This window comes from Thamnophis sirtalis, unplaced genomic scaffold (assembly GCF_051295495.1).
Source record: "Thamnophis sirtalis isolate CommonGarterSnake01/CBP01778 unplaced genomic scaffold, rThaSir2_p1.2 scaffold_2, whole genome shotgun sequence".
NCBI lineage: Eukaryota > Metazoa > Chordata > Lepidosauria > Squamata > Natricidae > Thamnophis > Thamnophis sirtalis.
In genome coordinates this window covers 45,816,997-45,839,409 of record NW_028261382.1, presented here as the reverse complement: position 1 = coordinate 45,839,409, position 22,413 = coordinate 45,816,997, and the positions used below count along the sequence as shown (strand labels likewise).

The 22,413-nt window shown below is 48.3% G+C and overlaps 1 protein-coding gene across 1 annotated transcript; it reads right to left on the bottom strand.

Moving 5' to 3' along the window:
• Positions 1-2,042: 2,042 nt before the first annotated feature.
• On the bottom strand, positions 2,043-12,497 carry CFL1 (cofilin 1). The gene is made up of 4 exons (XM_014071621.2): positions 12,316-12,497; positions 7,484-7,791; positions 5,658-5,734; positions 2,043-2,998 (listed from the first exon to the last, which is right to left on the bottom strand). Exons 1-4 carry the CDS (start codon positions 12,316-12,318, stop codon positions 2,886-2,888), a joined length of 501 nt encoding a protein of 166 aa, XP_013927096.2. The 5' UTR covers positions 12,319-12,497; the 3' UTR covers positions 2,043-2,885.
• Between the last annotated feature and the right edge of the window lie 9,916 nt (positions 12,498-22,413).

The window sequence follows — 22,413 nt, the reverse complement described above, 5'->3', positions numbered from 1 at the left end:
CCCAACTAGGGAACATCATCAGTGCTAGAAGATTGGAGCTTGGGAAGGCAGGGGAGGAGGAAGAGGTAGTAGTGGAGAAGGAACATCTATGGGGTTCCTTGGTGCTCTCGAGGTTGATGGTTTTCTTGCAGGCGTTTCATGACCCAACCAGGTAACGTCATCAAGAAGGGAGAGGGTTGTGCAGGGAGGAGGAAGAGAGGGACTACAGGGTTCTTCATGCCCTCTGAGCTTAGTGGTTTTCTTGCAGACGTTTTCACGACCAAACTAGGTAACATCATCAGTGCTAGAAAGAAGGGGGGTTTGCTTATTCAATCACGGATGATGTCACCTAATTTGGTCGTGAAACGCCTGCGAGAAAACTCAAGAGCACGAAGGACCTCCCAGTTCAAACAGATTCCCTTCTGAAGGGAGATGTCCAGACCAGCCTTGAGAGGCGGGATTTCTTCCTGCAGGGATTGCCGGTAGTTTCCATTCCAAGGGCATCGTCAGGATGGCCGGACCCAGCTTCTCCTCTTCTGGTGCCTCGCTACCGTACCAGGTGGAACAGGGCTGCGCCAAGGTGATTCAGCTCCAGGCTGCCCGAGGCGCCATGAATGATCCCAGATTGCGGGGCCCCACCCAGGGAGGACTTTGGTCTCACCTGGGGAGGCTGCGAATTAGCCGCACCCAAAAGGAGACGAAAGCAGATAGGCTGAGAACTTGACGGCGTTCCCAGAACTGAAATTACTTCATCAGGACCAGGGTCGAATCAGGGTGTCCCTGGGAGACTGTGCCGTGAGTCACACCAGGCTAAGAAACCCTCCTTTCGCAAATAGAAAGGGTGGCTCTGACCAGCCACGATTCTGTTGTGGCCCGCCAGCGGATTCGGACAGTGAGGAGTGTTGGGGAGGAACCTGGGCCAGTCCTGGAGCCTGGGGAAGGCTCAGAGGAGGGCTCTGTGTCGGAGGCAGAGAGGGGGCCAGGGCTGTCTGACAGTTATCAGCTGCCTTCCGAGTCAGACATCAGTGAGGCAGAAGAACAGCTGGAGCCTGTTCCCAGTGTGCTCATGCGCAGAGTTGCCGGATGAAGGGAAGAGCTAAAGAACAGGGGTCGACTTGGGAGAAAGGCCACAGGTGGGTGATGAATGGCCCCTCCCAGAGGAAGTAAAAGAGGAGCGAAAGGGGAGTGGAGTTTGCAGGAGTCCATTAGTTCGCTTAATCGGTTCATAACTCTCCGAGACCCCTGGCCAAGTTTTGCAGAGATCGGCCTGGCAGCTCTCCAAGCCAGATAAGGTCTGTGACTGTAAATCCTCCCTCGAAGGACTTTGCTGGATATGAAGGAGCAGAATTCACCGTCAATTAATAAAAGGGTTTTGTGTTGGGACCAGGAATTTGCTTCAGGCTCTTGGGAAGCCTTGGTCGGAACAGACTCTTTGCAACATTTAGAAGTCCCCGGTCTCCTTTAGTGTCGATTTATGGCCATCCACTTTATGGGCCTCGACGTACGACTACAACAGAGCCCAACCTTGCTGTGGCTAAGCGACACAGGTTGTTTCGCCTCCCCCCCCCATTTTGCCACCTTCTTTGCCACTTAACCCTGTTAAGTTAGTTTAGTCTGTTCTGGGACACACTTGCCAGCAGCCCTGGTGTCACTGGGTCTGCCGCTGTCACTAAGAGAAGGGGCGCAGTAGCCAGGTCTGCGGGAGCGGTCTCCACAAGGCCATTCAACATGGATGGCAGGTGAATGCCAGGCATGTCGTCCCACAGGACGTCTGCCCATGTGTTTAAGTATTTTCGGGGGCTTATTTTAGCGCTCAAAAAACCCGATTGGGCTTATTATCCGGGGAGGTCTTATTTATCCGGGGAAACAGGGTAGCATTGATGACGTTCCCTAGTTGGGTCATGAAACCTCCCAAGCTCAGAGAGCCGCAACGACACCACCGTTCAACCCCGAGCTACAAGTTATTTCCCTCCATCGACACAGATTTCGACGGCGGCCTCTTCCCACCCACCCTTCCCCCCAAAAAAGCCCGAGCAAATAAAACCGGGTGAAGACACCAAAAGTTAGCATTTTTTTTTTATTACTGAATTCAGGTTCTTGGTGGTGCTGCTTCCATAAAGTTTTGTTAATTCCACCCCCAACGTAGAGATGGGTGCAACTGTTTTTCCACAATATTTTATTTGTACACAGTACTACAGACAAGCACAGAGCTACTATGGCAGTAGTAAGGGGAGGGAGAGGAAGAGGAGGAGGTCGTCACAGAGAGGAAAGGGGGGGGAGGGGACCGCAGTTGCCATTCCACACTTTCTTGAAAAAAACGAACACGCCTACAAAGACCCATCATTATTATTATTATTTTTTTTAAAAAAACACCTTTTGTTTTTGTACACTTGGAAAAAAACGGACCGATTCTGGAAATTAGGGTCCTTTGTTGATCCCAACCATTGGCTGCTTACCTCCATACGCCCCAGACCCTTTAGAGGAAGAGGTGGAGAACTGGAGGAAGCAGGTGGACCAAAGAAAACCAAGGAAGAGGATGAGGCATGGAGACCCACACCCCATCTTTAGGAATGTCGCCTCAAGGGTTTGAAAAGGGGGAGGAGGAGAGAGAAAGAGAGGGAAGGAAGGAAAGGGGGGGGGGGAAGAAATAAGCTGTAGCACGTTTGGCAAATTTGAACAGCAGGCTACAAGCCGGCTGCTGAGACAGGGAGAGAGAGACAGGGAGAGAGAGAAAGCACCAGGCTAGGGAAGATGGGAAGGCGGGGAAAAAATAATAATAATTGGAATGGAACTGAGAAAAGGAAGGAACCCCCCCCCAACCCCCAACAGTAGCATGGGGCCATTAACATGGAAGCTCCAGAGTCACTGGCACGACAGGGGACCCGGGAAGGGGAGGAGGGGGGGTCTCACACGGGCTTGCCCTCCAAGCTGATGACGCAGCTGCCTCCCAGCTTTTCCGCTAGACTCTGGCGGTCTTTAATGTCTTCTAGGCCGTTTGCTTGCCATTCGTGCTTGATCCCTGCGAGGGAGAGAGAGAGAGAGAGAGAGAGGAAGGTGAGATTTGAGGGGGTTGTCCCCACTCCGGCCCCTAAGGCTGGGTCTTAAGATTAGTTGGAATACAGCTGGAAGGGAGTTTGATCCTAGGTAGAGGCAGGTCTTTCTGTCTGGGCACGATGAGGATAGATCCGCAGAACAAAACTCCTCATCGGCGACAGGAAGGGCATCGGGCCATTCAAACACTCTGCTAGCTCCATTCAGCTGCCCAGACTCCACCCCCGATGCAAGGAATTATGATGATGATACAGCTGGAAGGGACCTCGGAGGTCTTCTAGTCCCACCCCCCTGCTGAAGGCAGGATACCAGGGACGGGCAATTTATTTTCCCAAGGGGCCGCGTGAGAAACTGGGACTGTGGCAGAGCGCCACACCAATAGGGCTGAGATGGTATGTAGGCATACATGTATGCACACATACTAAATTATTTTTAAAAAAATACCAGTGTCTTTCATAAAAGCAATCCATGCAGACCAGATATATTAAATTATTAAAAAAAACAATTAGCAGTGCCCTTCATAATAAAAGTCATCCATGCAGACCAGATAGGGGGAGCTGCAGGGCTGCATGTAGCCTGGGGCCATAAAAATTCTTTTTTTAAATTTATTTATTTTTAACTAAAAGTACTTTTAGTAAAAACTAAAAGTACAGGTAGTCAAACTTATGACAGTTCATTGAGTGACCGTTCAGTTAGAACAGCAGTTTTTTAAAAAAAGTGAGCAATGACCATATCTTTTTTAAATACTTCCCTGTGATCAAAATTGAGGCGCTTGGCACCCGACTCGTATTTATGACGGTGGCCATTTGACCCCGTTTCGTGAACCTCTGACAAACAGAGTCAATGGGGAAGCGATTCATTTAACAACCGAGTTGCTAACTGAACAATGGCAGTGATTCAGTTAACAGCTGGGGCAAGAGAGGTCGGAAAGAGAGAGCCAAAGTTAGTTCACCAATGTTACTTTGCTAACAGTTGGGCCCAATTGTGGTCGTAACTTGAGGAGTACCTGTGAACCATGCAAGTCAGCCAGTGACGGACGGAGACAAGCCAAAGGGGCGGATTTGACCAGGGAGGCGTAAAATACCCAGGTCTGCCTTATAATACTGTTATGTCCGATCCCTCACTGGCTGCTGACGGCTTCCTTCTGCCCCCACCCCCCCCAAATAGCAGAGAACAGAATCCTGGCTGCAGAAAATATTTAAATGCTGGAAAAACAAAACATTTTGACGTGCCCCCTTTTCCTACCACGTCACCCCCCCCCCCCCCGATATTTGCACTGGGAGATTGAACTGCTGGGGGAAAAAGAAAGACTGATGTACCCCAGAATCCCCCCCCCCACTAGAACTGGAGGAGCCAATCATAACTCATCTCCAACTTTTATAATTCCCGGCATCTTCTTGATGCTGGAAAAAAGGGGAAGTCCCTCTTTCAGACAGGTATAAAAGGGGGGGGGGTTTGAAAAGACCCAAATTTGCTGTACAGCTAGTCCCCGACTTACAACTAGGACCAGGAATTTTCATACCTAAGCAAGGCCGCTGCTAAACAAGCTGCGCCCGATTCTATGATTCTTGCCGCAGTGGTTAACCCCCCCATGGCTGCAAAGTGAATTGCGCAGTCGCTAAGCAAATCTGGCTTCAACCCACTTTGTCGGAATCCGCCGACAGCGATCCCTGCAGCCTTGGGCCCACGTAACACTTGTAAATCAATTATAAACGCAGTGTGTGCCAAGCACCCGAATTGCGCAATCGCATGATGGGATGAGAGGACTGGCATTTAAGTGACTTCAAGTGCCAGTGTCATTTCTGGACGGTCGCTAAGCGAATGGTTATAAGTCGAGGACTACTTGCAGTAGCAGTTCAACATAGGGTAGGGAGGAAAGTAAGACAGCTGAGGTGCTAGAAGACCCCTGAAGTTTTGGGAAGACAGCAGATTCAGAATTCGGTCGTCTTTCAGTTCTATCCAGAACCCTTTCTAAAATTAGGGGGTTTAAAAGTCCAGAGGGATCAGCCCAATTTGGGATATTACAGGTATTCCTCGACTTAGGACCACAATGGAGACCCCAAATTTATGACATTTATTGAGCAAGCTCTGCCCCATTTTACAACTTTTCTTGCCGCCGTTAAGGGAAACGTCGCATTTGTTAATAACACCAGTTGTTAAGTGAACTTTGGCTTCCCCTTTGATCCTTGTCCGAGGATCGCAAAAGGGGATCGCGGGACAAAGTAGGAGTTCCTTTGCCAAGGGTCCAAATTTTTGATCAGGTGACCAAGGGGAGGAAATGCAAATGTGTGAAAAAAAGGGTCCCAAGGCACTTTTTTTTCAGTGCCGTCGCAACTTCAAACGGTCACTAAATGAACTGTTGTAACTTGAAGGCGACCTATGTTTCATTCAACTTATTTCCTATTTCGAACGGCAGGTGTTGAGCCTCCCTCCAGCCAATGGGGAGCAGCAGAGAACTTTTCTCACACTGGGCATTCGTCAAGTAAGATGCCAACATGCCCAGGGAGAGATTGATTTGAGGGCAAGTCATGACTATGGGCACTCAGCTGGGTCATCCTGGGCCCCCAGCCAGAAGCCTGGTGGTACAAGCCCTGCCTCTACCTGTGCTGACACCTGCCAGCTCTCACCTGGGAATTTCTTCTTGAGGGCATCCTTGGAGCTGGCGTAAATCATCTTGCTCTTCAAAGGAGCGCTCTCGGGTGCCCTGCAGGGAGAGAGAGAGAGAGAGAGCAGGTTTCACACATCGGGTATGTTACTGGCCTCCTCCCCACCACCATTACACTGCCAGTTTGCCATTTATTTATGCTACCCGTATCTCCCTACACGAGAATCGTTCCTGTAGTGATGCCACGGAAAAAGCAGGGTTTTCAAAAAGAAGCAGAGGTCATTCATTAATAAATCCCCCAAACAGCAATAGCAATTAAGACTTATATGCCACTTCATAGTGCTTTACAGCCCTAGGTGGTTTACAGAGTCAGCCTCTTGCCCTCAACAATCTGGGCCCTCATTTTACCGACCTCGGAAGGACAGAAGGTTGAGTCAATCTTGAGCTGGTCAGATTCAAACTCCTGGCAGTGGGCAGAATTTGGTTGCAATATTGCATTCTAACCACTGGGAAGGAAGGAAGGGCAATAGCACATAGACTTATATACCACTTCACAGTGTTTTACAGCCCTCTCTAAACAGTTAAGTGTCAGCATCTTGCCCCCAGCAATCTGGGTCCTCATTTTACCCACCTCAGAAGGATGGAAGGCTGAATCAACCACAATTTGGTCAGGATCAAACTGCTGGCAGTCAGCAGAATTAGCCTGCCATGCTGCATTCTAAGAACTACACCACCATGGCTCAAACGGGGACAATTCTCAGGAGAAGGAACCCTTCACTATATCCTATATCACCCACTAACCCAGCATGAGCCTTGCTGCTTGGGAGATGGAACACGGGGAGTTGAGAATCTTCCCCACCAGGCCTCGTACCTGCTGTCAAGGTGACGGGAGGCGCACCTTTAAAATTAAATTGCTTATAGGAAGGCTGGAGGACAGCAGGATGTGGTTGAGGACCTTCCCCTGCTTTTCAGGGAGGGCCCAACTGCAATGGACAAGCTACAAGCCAAGCCAGCCCCAGACACCCCCTGTCTCCTGGTCCTCAATTATACAGATCATCCCAAGTTAATTATTGTTTTCTCGCCCCAGCTTAACACACTGGGAATGAAGCAGCCGTCTAGAAGTCTATTCCCCAGTTAGAGGTTGGGAGGGAGGGAGAGATCAGGCAGGATAAGGGGCTTCCTTCCTACAGTGATTGTTAAAGGGGGGGGAGCTCAATCTCTCACACACACACACACATTGAACCAATCTGGGAGGGGCCAGTCGTGGCCGTATCCCAACTCACTTGCTGATGGGAGGAAAATCACCTCCTTAATGGCACACAGCCAAGCAGCTTTGGTTACGGAAGGATGAAGCCAACAATTCAGACAAGAGGCTGGTAAAAAGGCGCCAGTCCTCACGCGCGCACACACCTCCAGCAAGGGGGCAGCCTAGGCAACTCATGCCTCTGAAAGCAGGCTTGGTTTAATGATCATCAGAAAAACTCCCGGAATAGTGGCAGAAAGAAGCTTGTTCTGATCAAGAGTAATTCAGCCTTTAGTCACCGAGAAAGGGGTCTTTAAAGGTGGAGGGGGGGGAGACATGGCAAGGAAGGAAGGACAAAGAGCAAGGAAGGGAGGAAAGAGGAAAGGGAAGAGAAAGGGAGAAAGGAAGGGAGTAGAGGAAGGAAGCCTAAAGAGCAAGGAAGGGGGGAGGAAGTAAAGGAGATGGAGGGAGGGAGGAAAAAGAGAGCAAGGAAAGAAAGAGAAGGAGGGAGGAGAAAGAGCAAGCAAGGAAGAAGAAACAGGAAGGAAGGAGAAAGATATAGAGGAAGGAAGAGAGCAAGGAAGGAGGAGGGAAGGGGGCCTCACCAGAAGAGGAAGACAAGGTCTTCCTTTTTGCTCTCCTTGGTTTCGTAGGTGGCGTCATAGAGGGCGTAGCGGCAGTCGCTGGGGGGCAGCATGGCGACGAAGTGCAGGTAAGGGTCATCGACGGTGTCTCCCAGGTCGCCCACCAGGATCTCCTTGCCGACCTCCAGGATGATCTTCTTCTTGTCCTCGCTCAGGCAGAAGATGACGGCCTTCTTGCGCTTCTTCTGCTCTTCCTGGGGGGCATGTTTGCGCACCTTCATGTCGTTGAACACTTGGATGACTTTGTCACAGACGGTGACCCCAGAGGCCTGAAAGGGGGGGGGAACAAGGGGAGAAACGCTCAGCAACGGCCCCCCAACGCGATTGCCACAACCACAGGAAGTCCTCAATTTTCAACAATAGAGCCCAAAATTTATGCTGCTAAGTGGAGGCATTTATTAAGTGACCTCTGCCCCATTTACAACGCCTGTTAAGTGAATCACTGCAAGTGTTAAATTAGTCAACCAACTCAGCTTTCCCTGTTGACTTTGCTCGTCAGGTCGCAAAAGGCGGTCACTGCAACAGTCACAAATGCAAGTCAAGAGTCAAGCATCCCAATGTAAATCACATGACAGTGAGGATGCTGCAACTGTCATTAGTGTGAACAAAAAGTCCAAAGTCACTTTTTCCACTGTCGTTTCTAACCACGGTCACTAAACCAATTGTTGTAAGTCGAGGACAACCTGTACTGAATGCCCTAGTGCTGCTTCTCAACCTGAGCAACGGGTGGACTTCGACTCCCAGAATTCCCCAGGTTAGCCCTTCTTCCACCATCCCCCATGACTTATGACTAGTACAACCAAGGTGGCATCCCACAAACCATGTGATCAAAACTCAGGCCCTTGGCAACTGACTTGTACTTATGACGGTTGTGGCATGGGGGGGGTAGGTGGGTGGTGTCACCTGATCGCCATTTGCAACCTTCCCGGCTGATTTCTGAGAAGCAATGGGGGAAGCCACATTCCCTTAAACACCTGTGGTGATTCACTTAATAACCACAGCAGAGAAAGGTTATAAAATCAGATGTGACCCGCTTAATAAACCATCTTTGTTTAACAATGGAAATTCTAGCCTTAACTGTGATCCCAAGTCGGTGACCCCTGTACAAGATTATGACAGGTAAGAAAGGAGTGGGAGATTCCAGGCACATGCTAAGTTTTATTAGTCATCGTTTGTTAAATCAGGTTTGCCAATCACCAGATTCACATAATATGCTAAACTAGAAAGCACAGCTAAACAAATGAGTTGCCGGGATGCTCTACCCTATTTTTGCATGATATTCCAATATATATATATTTGGGGGGGGGGGGGGGCTGCCACAAAGAAGAGAGGGTCCACCTATTCTCCAAAGCAGGCAGGACAAGAAGCAATGGATGGAAACTAATCAAGGCAGAGAAGCAACTCAAGACTAAGGAAAAATTTTCTGAAAGCGAGGACAATTAATCAGTGGAACAACTTGCCACCAGAAGTTGTGGGTGCTCCATCATTGGAGGTTTTTACAAAAAGATTGGCAGCCATTTGTCTGGAACTGTGTAGGATCTCCTGCTTGAGGAGGGGGTTGGACTAGAAAACCTCCGAGGTCCCTTCTGATTCTGGTATATCAAGACAAGGAATAGATTGCCATAAAAGGCTGTACCCGCCCATCTCTGCAACCTCAGAGTGCAAACGCTGGCTGCAAAAAGGGAACTGAGCGAAGTCTCTCTGTAGAAGACCCATTTTCACACAACGTGTTGTTGGGCTGGGCTTTTAAAGCAGGATTGGGTTATTCGTTGTTTGGGCCAGGAGCCCAGCCAATTGCGACAACCAAGAAGCAAGAAAATAGGGTTTGTGGGTTTCGGCATTGCATGTCATGGCAGCTCTCCATCCCAGGGGGAATAAAATCGTGATTACAGAGGCCAGGGAAAGTTTGACTAGTCTGTTGAGGGGGAAAAACCAGCAGGATGAAAGGGACACCTTCTCCTCCAGCTGGCTGCATCAAAAGTCTCCAAGCTTTTCATTAAAAAGGAGGCCTTTCAGAAGGACGCCGGCTGAAGAGGAAGCTCCCACCCTCGCGAGAAGAGCCATCCGGAGGCAAACTCAAGCTCTGACCAAAGAAGGCAGGAAAGCAAGGCGTGGCACCAGCCCAGAGAGGGAGAGAAAAGAAGGAAAGCAAGGACTGCCTTTGGCAACCCCCTCTTCCAGATTTCCCTGGGAGGAATCGGTAGCTTGCTGGGGAGGGGGGAAAAGTACAGGCCGAAAAGAGCAGGTGGCCTGAAGCTGCCAGATGGTGCTTGGGCTGCAGAAAGGGAAGTGGCGCCCTGCCGCAGAGAGAGGGGGAGGGAGGGGAGGCTGCCGAACGGGTGGCTGCAAAGGAGAAATGTCGAGATGGAAGAAAAGAATTCAGGATGGCAGAGTTGGAAGGGGGGGGGGGTTAACTAACCATAGAACAGAGGGTTGGAAGGGACTTCGGAGGTCTTCCAATCCAACCCCTTACTCAACCCAGAAGCATGGAAAGACAGCAAAATTGGGGGGGGGAGAGATCGAGCAAAGGGAAAAGCTGGGAACCACACTAAGGGGTCTTTGGGGGGGGGCTTTCTGAAACAATAGTACAGGTAGATGGCAATTCCACACTCTTTGTTTTCCTAAATATACCCCCAACACAGATGGATATTCTGTATTTATTGTCTCTTCCCATATATGGATGTTGCTCTGATTCCCCATCGCTCGCGGTGAACTGGGGAAGGACTCTGGCACTCACATCATACAGCGAAGGGCTACGTCCCTCAATTGTGACTGGGCCTACAGTTCCCATCATCCCCTGACCAGAAAGAAGTCCCGAACGCAGCGGCCCATGTTCCTCTCCTGCCCCTCCATTGTACCGCACACAGCCCTTTAGTGGCGCAGGCGTGCAAAGACACACAAGGGCCCATCCTTCTCAGCCATGTGTGGCCGGGGATAATGAGCCCCTTGTCTTCCACCAGCCATCTTGAGGAAGGAGGCCAGTGAATCCCAGGGATGGAAGTGGGAAATGACTGTTGGAAGAAAGCACACCCAGCATTTTGGGGGGGGACACCCCCAAAAGCCACCAGATTGCCCAAAAGCTGGCTAACGTACTGGCCAAGGCGACAAAACCAGGCAAAAGAGAGAGAGACAAATGGGGAGGGGGGTGAGAGAAATAGTAGACCCCTTTCTTCCCATTTGAAAAGACCAAGGGGATGGAGGGGGGAATGAAGCCATCAAGAAGGTACACTGGGGTTCACAGTTTTTCCTGCTAATTGTGGGAGGGGGGGCAAGGCAAAAAAGGGTAAAAAGAGGGTAACTTTGGGTCAGGAAATGAAAGTAAGCACTAAATATGATTTTTTTGGGGGGGGGGGGTTCAGGTTTAGGGGGACTTCCCCCCCCAGGGGAGGAGGGGAAAGATGATAGGGAAAGGTGGGGGAGAAAGATGGGGTTGCATTTTAGCTTCTCCCCATTGCCAGGAAGGCATTACCAAGAGCTGGGGGGGGGGGGGAGAGAGAAGGAATGGTTTTTCTAAGGTGGAGGGGGGGCACAGAGGAAGCCGTGGGGATGCTTCCTCTCTTACATTTGAGGGAGGGGAAGGAGACCCTCACCCCCAAATTGGAAAAAAAACATCTGAAACTGATCTGAGGGTGGGAGAGAAAAGGCACTAAAGAGGATGGAGGGGTGTGTGCACAAAGGCTATGAGGATACTCCTATAGCGCTATAGGAGGGGGGGAGAGGAGAAAGGAGACCCCCCACCTCCTAGAAACTGGGAGTCCTCAAAGGGGGGGGAGGAAAAATGTTCCTTTTAAAGTGGGGGGCACAGAAGATACTTTATGTCCCCTCATATTTGGGTGGAAGGAGACCCCCCCCAAAAAAAGCAATTGAGGAGAAAAAGGGACGGAGGAAGAAGATGGGAGGGGGAACAGAGACCCTTCAGCCCCTTGACTTGCAGGGGGGGGAAAGAAAGGAAGCCCCCCCCACAGAAACTGGGAGGAGTCCCCAATGGGGAGGGGGGAAGAAGGAATCGTTCCAAGGTGGGGGGGGGGGAACACACAGAGGATAACTTCATTTCCCCTCATATTTGGGGAGGAATCCCCCCAAAATTGGGGAGAAAGGGCACTGAGGAAGAAGATGGGGGGGGCATAGAGACCCTTCAGCCCCCTTACTTGCGGGGGGGGGAAACGAGACCCTCACACACACAAATTGGGAGGTGTCCTCAATGAGGGAGAGGGGGGAAGGACTCGTTCTTTCTAACGTGGGGGGGCACATAAAAGATAGCCATGTCCCCTCATATTTGGGGGAAGACTCCCCAAAATTGGGGAGAAAAGGAGGCGGGATAGAAATAGCACTGAGGAAGAAGATGGAGGGGAGGCACCGACACCCTTCAGCCCCCTGACTTGCGGAGGGCGGGGAAGGGAAAGAAATCTTAGCGTTGCTTAAAAAAAGATTTGACCCAGTCCACAAAATAGGCATAGCGTGAAAAGAACACTGTAAATAAAACATGAATTTAATTTTTTAAAACATTGGGAGAAGCAGCTCTTGGGGGGGGCAGAAAGGAGAGGGGAAAAAAGGGAATATTGGGGGTCTTGAGGAGAAAAAAAGCCCCGAGAATGAAACGAAGGAGAAATACCTCAGCAAAACCAAAATAGGGACCCCCCACCTCACAGTGGGGCTGCAACGGCCTCTCCCCCCTCCGCCTCCCTGAGGAAGCCCCCACAAAATGGCGGCCGGGAGACAAGATGGCGGCCTAACGTGTGAGGAGGGGGGGATGCGTGTGTGGAGAGGGGGGGGGGCGAAGCGGCGAGCCTTACCATGGCGCCGGGCGGTTGAGGCGGCGGAGAGAAGGAAGAAGAGGAGGAGGAGATGCTTTTCGGCGGTCCGGGCTGAGGCGGCAGGCGCGTCTCTGTCGCCTAGTCAGCTCCGCGGCGGCTTCGACTGGCGGTGCACGACTGGCGAGGCCCGAAAGGAACTGCGGCCCCGCCCCGCCTTGGCCCTTCCGCTTTAAGGCACCACCCGAGGAGGAGCCGCTTCCGGCCCGGCGCCGCGGAGCCTGTCGGGAAAGCGAGTCCAATTCCCCCCCCCACACACACACACAGAGTCCCCTCCGCCTTGCTTCTTGTTGAATGGAGTTTTGGGCGGGGCGAAGGGAGCGCGTGCGGCCGCTCGTTGCCATAGCAACGGGAAGCCATTCCCCCCCCCTCTCCCTCTGGCCTTGTCATTCTCTTCATTCCCAGTCACACACACAAAAAGGCCAATTATTATTATTTAAAAAATAAAATCAATCATTCTGTATTAGTTCCGCCGGAGATCACTAAAAAACAAAATATGTCTTTTGTCCCGCGCCTCGTGGGCGCTTGAAAAAGCTCATAGGAAGTCTCGGGGCTATATGGGAAATGTAGTTTTTTTTTAAAAGACACTGAAAAGGGAGGAAGAAGAGAAACTGGGGGAGAAAGCGATTTAATGAGATTTTTATTTTATTTTTTAAGGGGGGAAAGATGTCACTCGAGGCTTATTTTTGAAATTAGAAGACTTTCCCGATTATATGACAATTTAATTCCCAAATCTTCATGTAAGAGGCCCTGCTAAGCTTTTGCAGAACATAAGTGCTTCGTTTTCCCTTGCTAAATAATGCTTGATCTGATGCAAATCCAGCCTTACAGGAAAAAAAAAAGGGGGGGGGTGGAAATATTTTATTTTTCTCCCAGATCTTTGTTCACTTTTTCCCCCCCAACTTGATTTTGCAAGAATACTAGGAATTAGAACACAAAAGGGGGGGGGGGAGGCAGTTTCAAAAATCATTTTTTTAGCTTTAACAGATTAACAAGAGTTGGAAGGGACCTTCTAGGTCATCTAGTCCAACCCCCGGCTCAAGCAGGAGACCCTACACCATTTCTGACAGATGGCAGCCCAGTCTCTTCTTGAAAGCCTCCAGGGATAAAGCTCCCACAACTTCTGAAGGCAACTTCTGTTCCAGGTTGAGCTTCAGCACAGTGCAGGGTTTTTGTACATAAGAAAGTTACTTATAAGTTACTTATTCCTTTCTTTATTTCCGCCTGAAAATCATTTTCGTCAGGATTTGAGCCTAAAGCAATGTTTTCTCTGCTTCAAAAAGCGGAAGAGCCTTTTTTTTTTTTACATTAAATGTCAAAAGGATGTAAGCTTTTATTGATCGGCTGATTGATTATATTTCCACCAGCAACCTCAAGAGAGCAAAACAACCCACTTCACAATTTTTATCGCTACCACAACTCCCACACTGTAGCAGCACCCGAAAAAACCAGTTTCTGCACTGGCCCATCATTGCTTCAGAAGGAATGCGCTAAGCTAATACTTAATCCAAATTAAATAGTTTTCTAGGCTGCCTCGCAGCGTAAATGAAAGAAAACAGGCTGGGCTGGCAGAGGTGGGGGTGGTGGTGGGGAAACCTTGATCAAGATAACCGTAACCAAAAGCATGATTTACAAAAATGCATTTTGTAGGTCTTTAGCAGTGAATGTTTTGACTTACTCGGCCTTGAAATACAATTGAGCCAAAAATGTATGTTGTCATTTGTTAACTGGATTTCCCCCTGTTTTACGGAGCAAGAGAGGTAGAAGACCTGGCTGACATCCTATTTGATTGTTGCTTGTATAAGGGGCTAGGAGACGGGTACCTTGGTCTATATACCAAACGAAGGACCTTTTGGGATCCCCATATCAAAACAACATATTTTACATGCAGCCAGAACCTGAAAATAACATTTAACGCAGCACAGTTCTTAAACAAAATAGTTCGGTTGAGATCTGCATACATGGGACTGATTGGGGTAGATTGTATGGGTGACACAGTTATGTCATTTTATTCTATTTTACATATTCATGCATTAAATTATATTGTATCTTATCCTATAACTATTGTATTTTACCCTACTCTTGTTTTAAATTGTTTGTGTAGGATTTTATTGGTGATACGTGTTTGAACCTTGTGGTTTGATGTGGCCAACAAAGCTACAATCCAATCTAATCTGATCCCATTTTACAACCTTTCTTGCCATGGTTGCTAAGTGAATCACTGCAGGTGATCGGTTAAGTTGTTAAGTGAATCTGGCTTGCCTCATTGACTTTGTCCTAACTTAGTGACTGTTTGGAACGCCGTTGTAACTTTTGAACTGTCACTAAACGAACTGTCGGCGCACAAGGGCTCCTTGTACATTTTGGAGAGGGGGAGGACCAAAGCGGGAACTGGACTCTTAACAGCAACTGAGTATAATTCACCCTAAATTTGAAAAAATAAATAAAAATGAAAGGTCAATAAATGCTAAACTGGACTAGAGAGCAGAGCAAGTTCCACCAGATTTCCTAAAGATGAATAATGGGTGAAAAGCCAAGAAGATTGCCCCAATGACAAGCATTGATCAGAATCCAGTAGAGGCAACTAAACCAGCTCTCCAGCTCACTATTGCTGCAGAGGAGAAAGATATGGAAATAAAGACCGTAGCTTTGCAGTTTTAAACCCTTCTGCAAAATCCCCGCAGCCAGCCAAAAGAAGAGGGGGGAAAAAAACAGAGAGAGAGAAATAGAATTACTAGATTTTAACACACCCACAAAATCTGTTGTTACCCTAAGGTTGGCTTTTCCCAATCATAGAATAGGAAGAACAGACTACAGAAGAGTTGGAAGGGACCTTCTAGGTCATCTAGTCCAACCCCCTGCCCAATCAGGAGACCCTACACCATTTCTGACAGAGGGAAGTCCGGTCACTTCTTGAAAGCTTCCAGGGATGAAGCTCCCACAACTTCCGAAGGCAACTTCTGTTCCATGGGTTGATTGTTCTCCCTGTCAGGAAATTCCTCCTTATTTCCAGGTTGAATCTCTCCTTGTCTCCAGTTTCCATCCATTCTTCCTTCTCTGGCCTTCAGGTGCCTTGGAAAATAGCTTGACCCACTCTTCTCTGTGGCAGCCCCTCAAATGTTGGAAGATGCTCTCATGTCTCCTTTGGTCCTTCTCTTCCCTAGACCAGCCATGCCCAGTTCCTGCAACCATCATATTTTATTTTTGGAAAAAGAAAAGCAACAGGCATTCTTTGAGAGAGAGAGGGAGGGAGAGAGAGAGAGAGAGAGAGAGAGAGAGAGAGAGAGAGAGAGAGAGAGAGAGAGAGAGAGAAGGCACTCATAAATTATATGCCCTTTTTAGGGGGGGAAATTGACAGAGAAAAGAGTTCTAGTTTGCCAGCAGGAAAACTGCCCAGCTTAAAAAGAGCATGAAGCAGAAACAAGCATACCCTTAAATGTTTTGATTGTGGCTCTGCCCGAATTCACAAAAAAACCCTGCTTAACATCCAGCCAGCAGCATCCTTCTGTTGGAGTTTCCTTAGTTACTTCTTCTTTTTCCTCCTTTGACGCTCCACCATTCTTTGAACCAGGATAGAAGTGAGGGGGGGAGCATCGAAGATGGGGCTTTTGACCAAGATTTCCCTGTGCTTTTAACCTGGTTTGAGGCTCAGCCGGCCAAAGGAGCTAAAACCTTGCAGGGTTTCAATCCTGGGTCATTTCGAGCTGTTATTGCAAAGCTTGGTTCCTTGATGGTTCAGGCTGTACTGTGAAACCAGGAAGTGGGGTAATTCAGGAACCGAGTTAAGGTACTTGAGCTCTGCTGTGCAATCATTTATTTCCTAAGCGATGGCCTCTGCACAGTTTAGGAGTCTGGGGTTTTCCACTACGTTTTATGCCTTCTCTTCTCCCCTCTCCTTTCTGTTCTCTCTCTTCTCTACACTTTTCTCTCTTCTTTTCTTTCTCCTCTTCCTTTCCTTCCATTTCCTCCCACGATCTTTCCTTTCCTTCTCCCTTCTCTTCCCTTCCTCCTCTTTTTCTCTTCCCTCCTGTCTTTTCCCTTCCTCCTGTCCTTTTCCCTTCCTTTCCTCTTATCCTTTTCCCTTCCCTTTCTCCTGTCTTTTTCCTCCCCTTCCTCCTGTCTTTTCCCCTCCCCTTCCTCCTGTCTGTTGCTCTTCCCTTCCTGTCTTTTTCCCTTCCTTTCCTCCTGTCTTTTTTCCTTCCCTTCCTCCTATCCTTTTCCCTTCCCTTCCTCCTGTCTTTTCCCCTTCCTTTCCTCCTGTCTTTTTTCCTTCCCTTCCTCTTGTCTTTTCCCCTTCCTTTCCTCCTGTCCTTTGCTCTTCCCTTCCTGTATTTTTCCCTTCCTTTCCTCTTATCCTTTTCCCTTCCTTTCCTCCTGTCCTTTTCCCTTCACTTCCTCCTGTCTTTTTCCCTTCCTTTCCTCCTGTCCTTTCCTCTTCCCTTCCTGTCTTTTTCCCTTCCTTTCCTCCTGTCTTTTTTCCTTCCCTTCCTCCTATCCTTTTCCCTTCCCTTCCTTCTGTCTTTTTCCCTTCCTTTCCTCCTGTCTTTTTCCCTTCCCTTCCTCCTATCCTTTCCTCTTCCCTTCCTGTCTTTTTCCCTTCCTTTCCTCTTGTCTTTTTCCCTTCTTTTCCTCCTGTTTTTTCCCTTCCCACATTTCATTCAACCTGCTCCTATTCTCCCTTCCCCCCATGCTTCCTTTGTTTCAGCAGCCTGTATTTTCAAGGGGAAGCATTTAGAGGTTGGGGATTTTGCCACAGGTAAACAATTTGCAACTCTTCTGGAAGAGGAGAAAATCAACCTTTCCCCCATCTTCTTGCACACTTCCCCAAGGTTGAGCACAAAGGAGAGGGGGGGGGGAGAGGGAGAGGGAGGGAGAGAGAGGGATGCATCCTGCAATTAATTTTTAATTTGCTACTGCACAAAGAAAAGAAGGGAGGGGGGCAGAGTGGGTGGAAAGAAACCCTGATCCCCTTCCCCTTTCTTAACCATCACTGCAGTCTTCCCCATGGAGAAATTAGTTAGCATCCCTGTCCTTCCCACGTTGGCTCACGGAATTCGAACACAGAATAGAAATCAAATACTGTATGTTTTTCTTTTTAAAAAGCAGAATTCTGACTGTCCAAGCAAAGATGGGAGAAATAGTACCGCTTTATACCAGGCCAGGCGTGGAATGCTGCGTCCAGTTCTGGTCACCATGATAGGAGGACAGTTTTCCCCCCAAACGCCATCCCTCTGCTAAACAACGAATCCCCACAACACTGTCAAATTATCTACTAAGACTGTATTACTATTCTTCTTCTCTTCCTTCCTAGTACCTCTCTCTTCCCACTTATGACTATAACCGTGTTGCTTCTATCTTTCCATTTTATATTGCTTTATTTGTTTCCTAGTATAATTTGATTGCTTATTAGCAACCTATGAATATCACGGTTGTATCTCATGATTCTTGATGAATATATTTTATTTTTCTTTATGCACACTGAGAGCATCTGCACCAAAGACAAATTCCTTGTGTGTCCAATCACGCTTGGCCAATAAATAATTCTATTCTATTCTATTTTCATTCCATTCCTCTTTGACTCTGTATCTCTTCTCTTCTCCTCTTCTATCTCTCCTCTATTCCATCCCATTATCTATTATCATCTGTTTGTGTTCTATTCTATTCTAGTATTATATTGTATTGTATTCTACCTTCTATTTATATTGATACTGATAGTTCCCTGATTGCTAATTTGTACCCTATGACTATCATTAAGTATTGTACCTTATGATTCTTGATGAATGTATTGTATTTTATTTTTCTTTTACGTACACTGAGAGCATCTGCACCAAAGACAAATTCCTTGTGTGTCCAGTCACACTTGGCCAATAAAGAATTCTATTTTCTTTTCTATTCTATTCTATTCTATTTTATTTCATTCCATTCCTCTTCGACTCTGTATCTCTTTTCTTCTCCTTTTCTATCTCTCCTCTATTCCATTCCATTATCTAGTATCGTCTGTTCTGCTCTATTCTATTCTAGTATTGTATTCTACCTTCTATTCTATTTATATTGATACTGATAGTTTCCTGATTGCTAATTTGTACTCTATGACTATCATTAAGTATTATACCTTATGATTCTTGATGAATGTATTTTTTTTCTTTTATGTACATGAGAGCATCTGCACCAAAGACAAATTCCTTGTGTGTCCAATCACACTTGCCAATGAAGAATTCTATTCTATTCTATATTCTGTTCTGTTCTATTCTACCTATTCTATTTCTATTTTCTATTCTATAGAATAGAAATAGAATATTCTACCTATTCTATATTATTCTGTTCTATTCTATTCTATTCTATTCTACAAAAAAGATGTTGAGACTCTGGAAAGAGTGCAGAGAAGATCAACCAAGATGATTAGGGGGCTGGAAGCTAAAATATAAATAAAATAAAAGAATGAGGGGGTCCTTGGTGCTCTCTGAGCTTGCTGGTTTTCTTTCATTATCCTAACCAGGTAAAACCATCACCGCACTTATGATATTACTTAGTTAGGGGGGGCACTGATAATGCTACCAAGTTGGGTCAAGAGATGTCCTCAATAAAACAAGCAAGCTCAGAGAGCGCCAAGGACCCCCTCATTCCAACCCTGAGCTACAAATCTCAGAAGAAGTTGCCTTCGGAAGTTGCGGGAGCTTCATCCCTGGAGGCTTTCAAGAAGAGACTGGACTGCCATCGAAGAGCAGCCGAGATGGGGCACGAGGGGGAGAGGGGTCAGATTAGGAGAACCTCCATTGCTAGGAGCAGTGGACGTTAGAAGAAAGAGCTTGTTGCTCCATAAAATTTGGAGGGGGTGGGGAGTTCGATCCTAGGTAGAGGCAGATGTAGGGTCTCCTGCCTGGGCGGGGGGTTGGACTAGATGACCTACAAGGTCCCTTCCAACTCTGCTAATCTGTTAAAGAGGACTAGCCGTATGAAGTTCCTTATTTCTCTGACTGACAGCTGGAGGGCGTGTTCGGCCTCCCCATCGTGCCCGTAGCAACTCTGCCCAACTGGCCAAGCATCCAAAGGTGTCCCATGCGCAAACCTTGGGCATGTGGGGTGAAGCCAGCCCCTGTTGTGGGCCGATGAATTGCCCCATTGTGCGACCGCAGCGAAACGGAGGCGTTCGGCGAGCTGCCTTGTGCCTTTTGAGAGAAAGGGTACTTTTGTGCGGAGAAAGGCAGAAGGAACTTTTTAATTTCTCCTTCCATTCATTCCTTGATTCGGGCACCCCCATCGCGCATGCCCGCGAAGGTGTTTCTCAGTGAGAATCTTGCGGCTCGCTCAGCCTTTTCCTTCCCGAAACACCGCTAAAAATAAAAATAGAACAAACAGACGCCACCGACGAAGGAGCTGAACAAAAATAAGAAAATCAAAACACACGCCCAGCACTTTTCGGTTAAAAGTGTGTTGGGTTTCCTGGTGGTGCTGGATTATTTCATACGGATCTCTTCCACCAGCCCTCTCTCTCTCTCTCTCTCTCTCTGTTTCTCTCTCTCTGTCTCTCTGTTTCTCTCTCTCTCTCTCTCTCTCTCTGTGTCTCTCTCTCTGTCTCTGTTTCTCTCTCTGTCTCTCTGTTTCTCTCCGCTTCTCTCTGTTTCTCTCTCTGTCTCTCTCTCTTTCTCTCTGTCTCTGTGTTTCTCTCTCTATCTCTGTGTGTCTGTTTCTCTCTCTGTGTCTCTGTTTCTATCTGTTTCTACCTCTCTGTCTCTGTTTCTATCTCTCTGTTTCTATCTCTGTCTCTCTCTGTGTCTCTCTCTGTTTCTCTCTCTCTGTTTCTTTCTCTGTCTCTCTCTGTCTCTCTCTCTCTCTCTGTTGCAAAAATGCAAGTTTTCCCCGCACTCCTGCCGAGCCATAAAGAAGGAGGGTATCTCTTTGGTAAGTTTCTAGCCCCCTCCTGCAAAATGGGAATTCAGTTTCCATTCTTGTACAAAAGCAACACAACTCTTTTGAGTTGTGAGTCTCAAGCATTACACACACACACAAACACAAACCTCACACACCCCAGGCTGCCCCATCCTAACTCCCTAAATTGTAGGCGCCCCATCACTGGAAGTTTATTAAGAATAGACTAGACAGCATAGGGTTTCCTGCTTGAGCAGGGGGCTGGACTAGAAGACCTCCAAGGTGCCTTCCAGCTCTATTCTGATTCCTTGGATGCTCAATAGGCAGGAAGGTGTTGTGCAAAGTCGCAAAGCGAGGAGGCTGGGTTCACACAATATGCTCAACTCTTAACTTGCTCTTTCTCTGTTCAAATGCTCTTATTGACACAGCCAGCCGGATTTCCATTCCCCACCCCCCACTTCTTCGCACTCTTCCTCAATGCAGTTGTGCAAAAGCAGGCTTGGAGAGAAGTGTGTGGAAGGTTGAAAGGAAGGGGGGCAGAAAAAAAGAGAGGGGATGGAGAAAAAGAGTGAGTGAGTAAGTGAGGGAGAAAGAGAGAGGGAAAAGAGAAAAAGAAAGACAGAGAGAGTGCGAGAGACAGAGAGAGGGGGGACACACAGAGAATGAGAGAAAAAGAGAGACACAGACAAAAAGGAAGGGAACGAGAAAGAGACAATGAGAAAGAGAGGAAAAGAGAGACAGGCAGAAAAGGAATGAGAGAGAGAAACAGAAAAAGAAAGAAAGAGAATGAGAGTGTGAGAAAGAGAAAAAAGAGAGAGAATAAGAAAGAGAAAAAGAGAAAGAGACGGTGAAAGAGAGGGAGAGACAGAATGAGAAAGAGAGTGGCAGAGTAATAGAGAGAACGAGAGAGAGAGAAAGAAAGGGAATGAGAGAAAAAGAGAGGCAGAGACAGAAAGGGAATGAGAGAGAGAAAGAATGAGAGACAGAAAGAATGAGTGAGTGAGTGAAAAAGAGAGAGAGGAGAGGAGAAAGAGACAGAGAGGAAAAGGAGGGGGAGAGAGTCAGAAAGAGAAAAAGAAAGGGAATGAGAAAGAGAGAAAAAGAGAGGCAGAGACAGAAAGGGAATGAGAGACAGAAAAAGAATGAGAGAGTGAGTGAAAAAGAGAGAGAAAAGAGAGGGGAGAAAGAGAAAGAAAGAGACAGAGAGAAAAAGAGGGAGAGAGACCGAATGAGAGAAACAGAAAGGGAATGAGAGAGAGAAAGAGAGAGACAGAAAGAGAAAAAAGAAAGGGAATGAGAAAGAGAGAAAAAGAGAGACAGAATGAGAAAGTCAGAAAGAGAAGGAGAGACAGGAGAAAGAGAAGGAGAAAGAGAGATAGGGTGGGGAGAGGGGGCTTGTGCAACGGGCACGCGGCTGCTTGTGCAACGCGGAGAGCGGGCAGGCGAAGCGGGGAACCGCTCAGCCCAGCCCGGGCCAAGGCGGCTGAAGCGCCGGGCGAAGCGCCGGAGCGGAAAACAAAGCGGGGCCGGGCGAGGAAGAGCCGCGCGCCCGCCTCCCCCTCCTTCCTTTCCGCGAGGCTGCGAAGCGAGTCCAAATAAGGTGTGATCGAGCCCCGTCAGCGACTCCTTTCCCGCAGCCCGATTTGCCCTTATATGGGCATTTGGAGCGAGGGCGCGGAGGAGGCGCAGCGCCTGGCACACGGGCGCCCTCCGGCCGCCTCGCCCGGGTACCGCAGTCGGGAGGGCGGGCAGCGCACGGGGCGGAGCGGGCTGCAAAAGGAAGGGAGAGTGGTGGAGGGAGAAAGATGGATGGATGGATGGACAGAGAGGGATGAAGGAGGAATGAATGGATGGAGAGAGGGAGGGAGATGGAGGGAGGGAGAGAAGGATGAAGGGAGGGAGAAATGGATGGATGGAGAGAGAGAGGGAGATGGATGGATGGATGGACAGAGAGGGATGGAGGGATGGAGAGAGGAATGAAGGGCGGAGAAATGGATGGATGGAGAGAGGGAGGAAGATGATGGATGGATGGGTGGGTGGGTGGATGGGTGGACAGAGAGGGATGGAGATTGGGATGAAGGGAAGGAGAAATGGATGGATGGGGAGAGGGAGGAGATGGATGGATGGACAGGGAGGGAGAGAGGGATGAAGGGAAGAAGAAATGAATGGATGGAGAGGGAAGGAGATGGATGGATGGATGGGTGGATAGAGAGG

What these genes read in the sequence shown, in the direction of transcription:
- CFL1 (XM_014071621.2), bottom strand. An exon ending in GACCTTGTCTTCCTCTTCTG is followed by an intron (nt 5,735 to 7,483) that starts GTGAGGCCCCCT and finishes CTCTCCCTGCAG; the next exon opens with GGCACCCGAGAGCGCTCCTT. An exon ending in CCTCAAGAAGAAATTCCCAG is followed by an intron (nt 2,999 to 5,657) that starts GTGAGAGCTGGC and finishes TCTCCCTCGCAG; the next exon opens with GGATCAAGCACGAATGGCAA.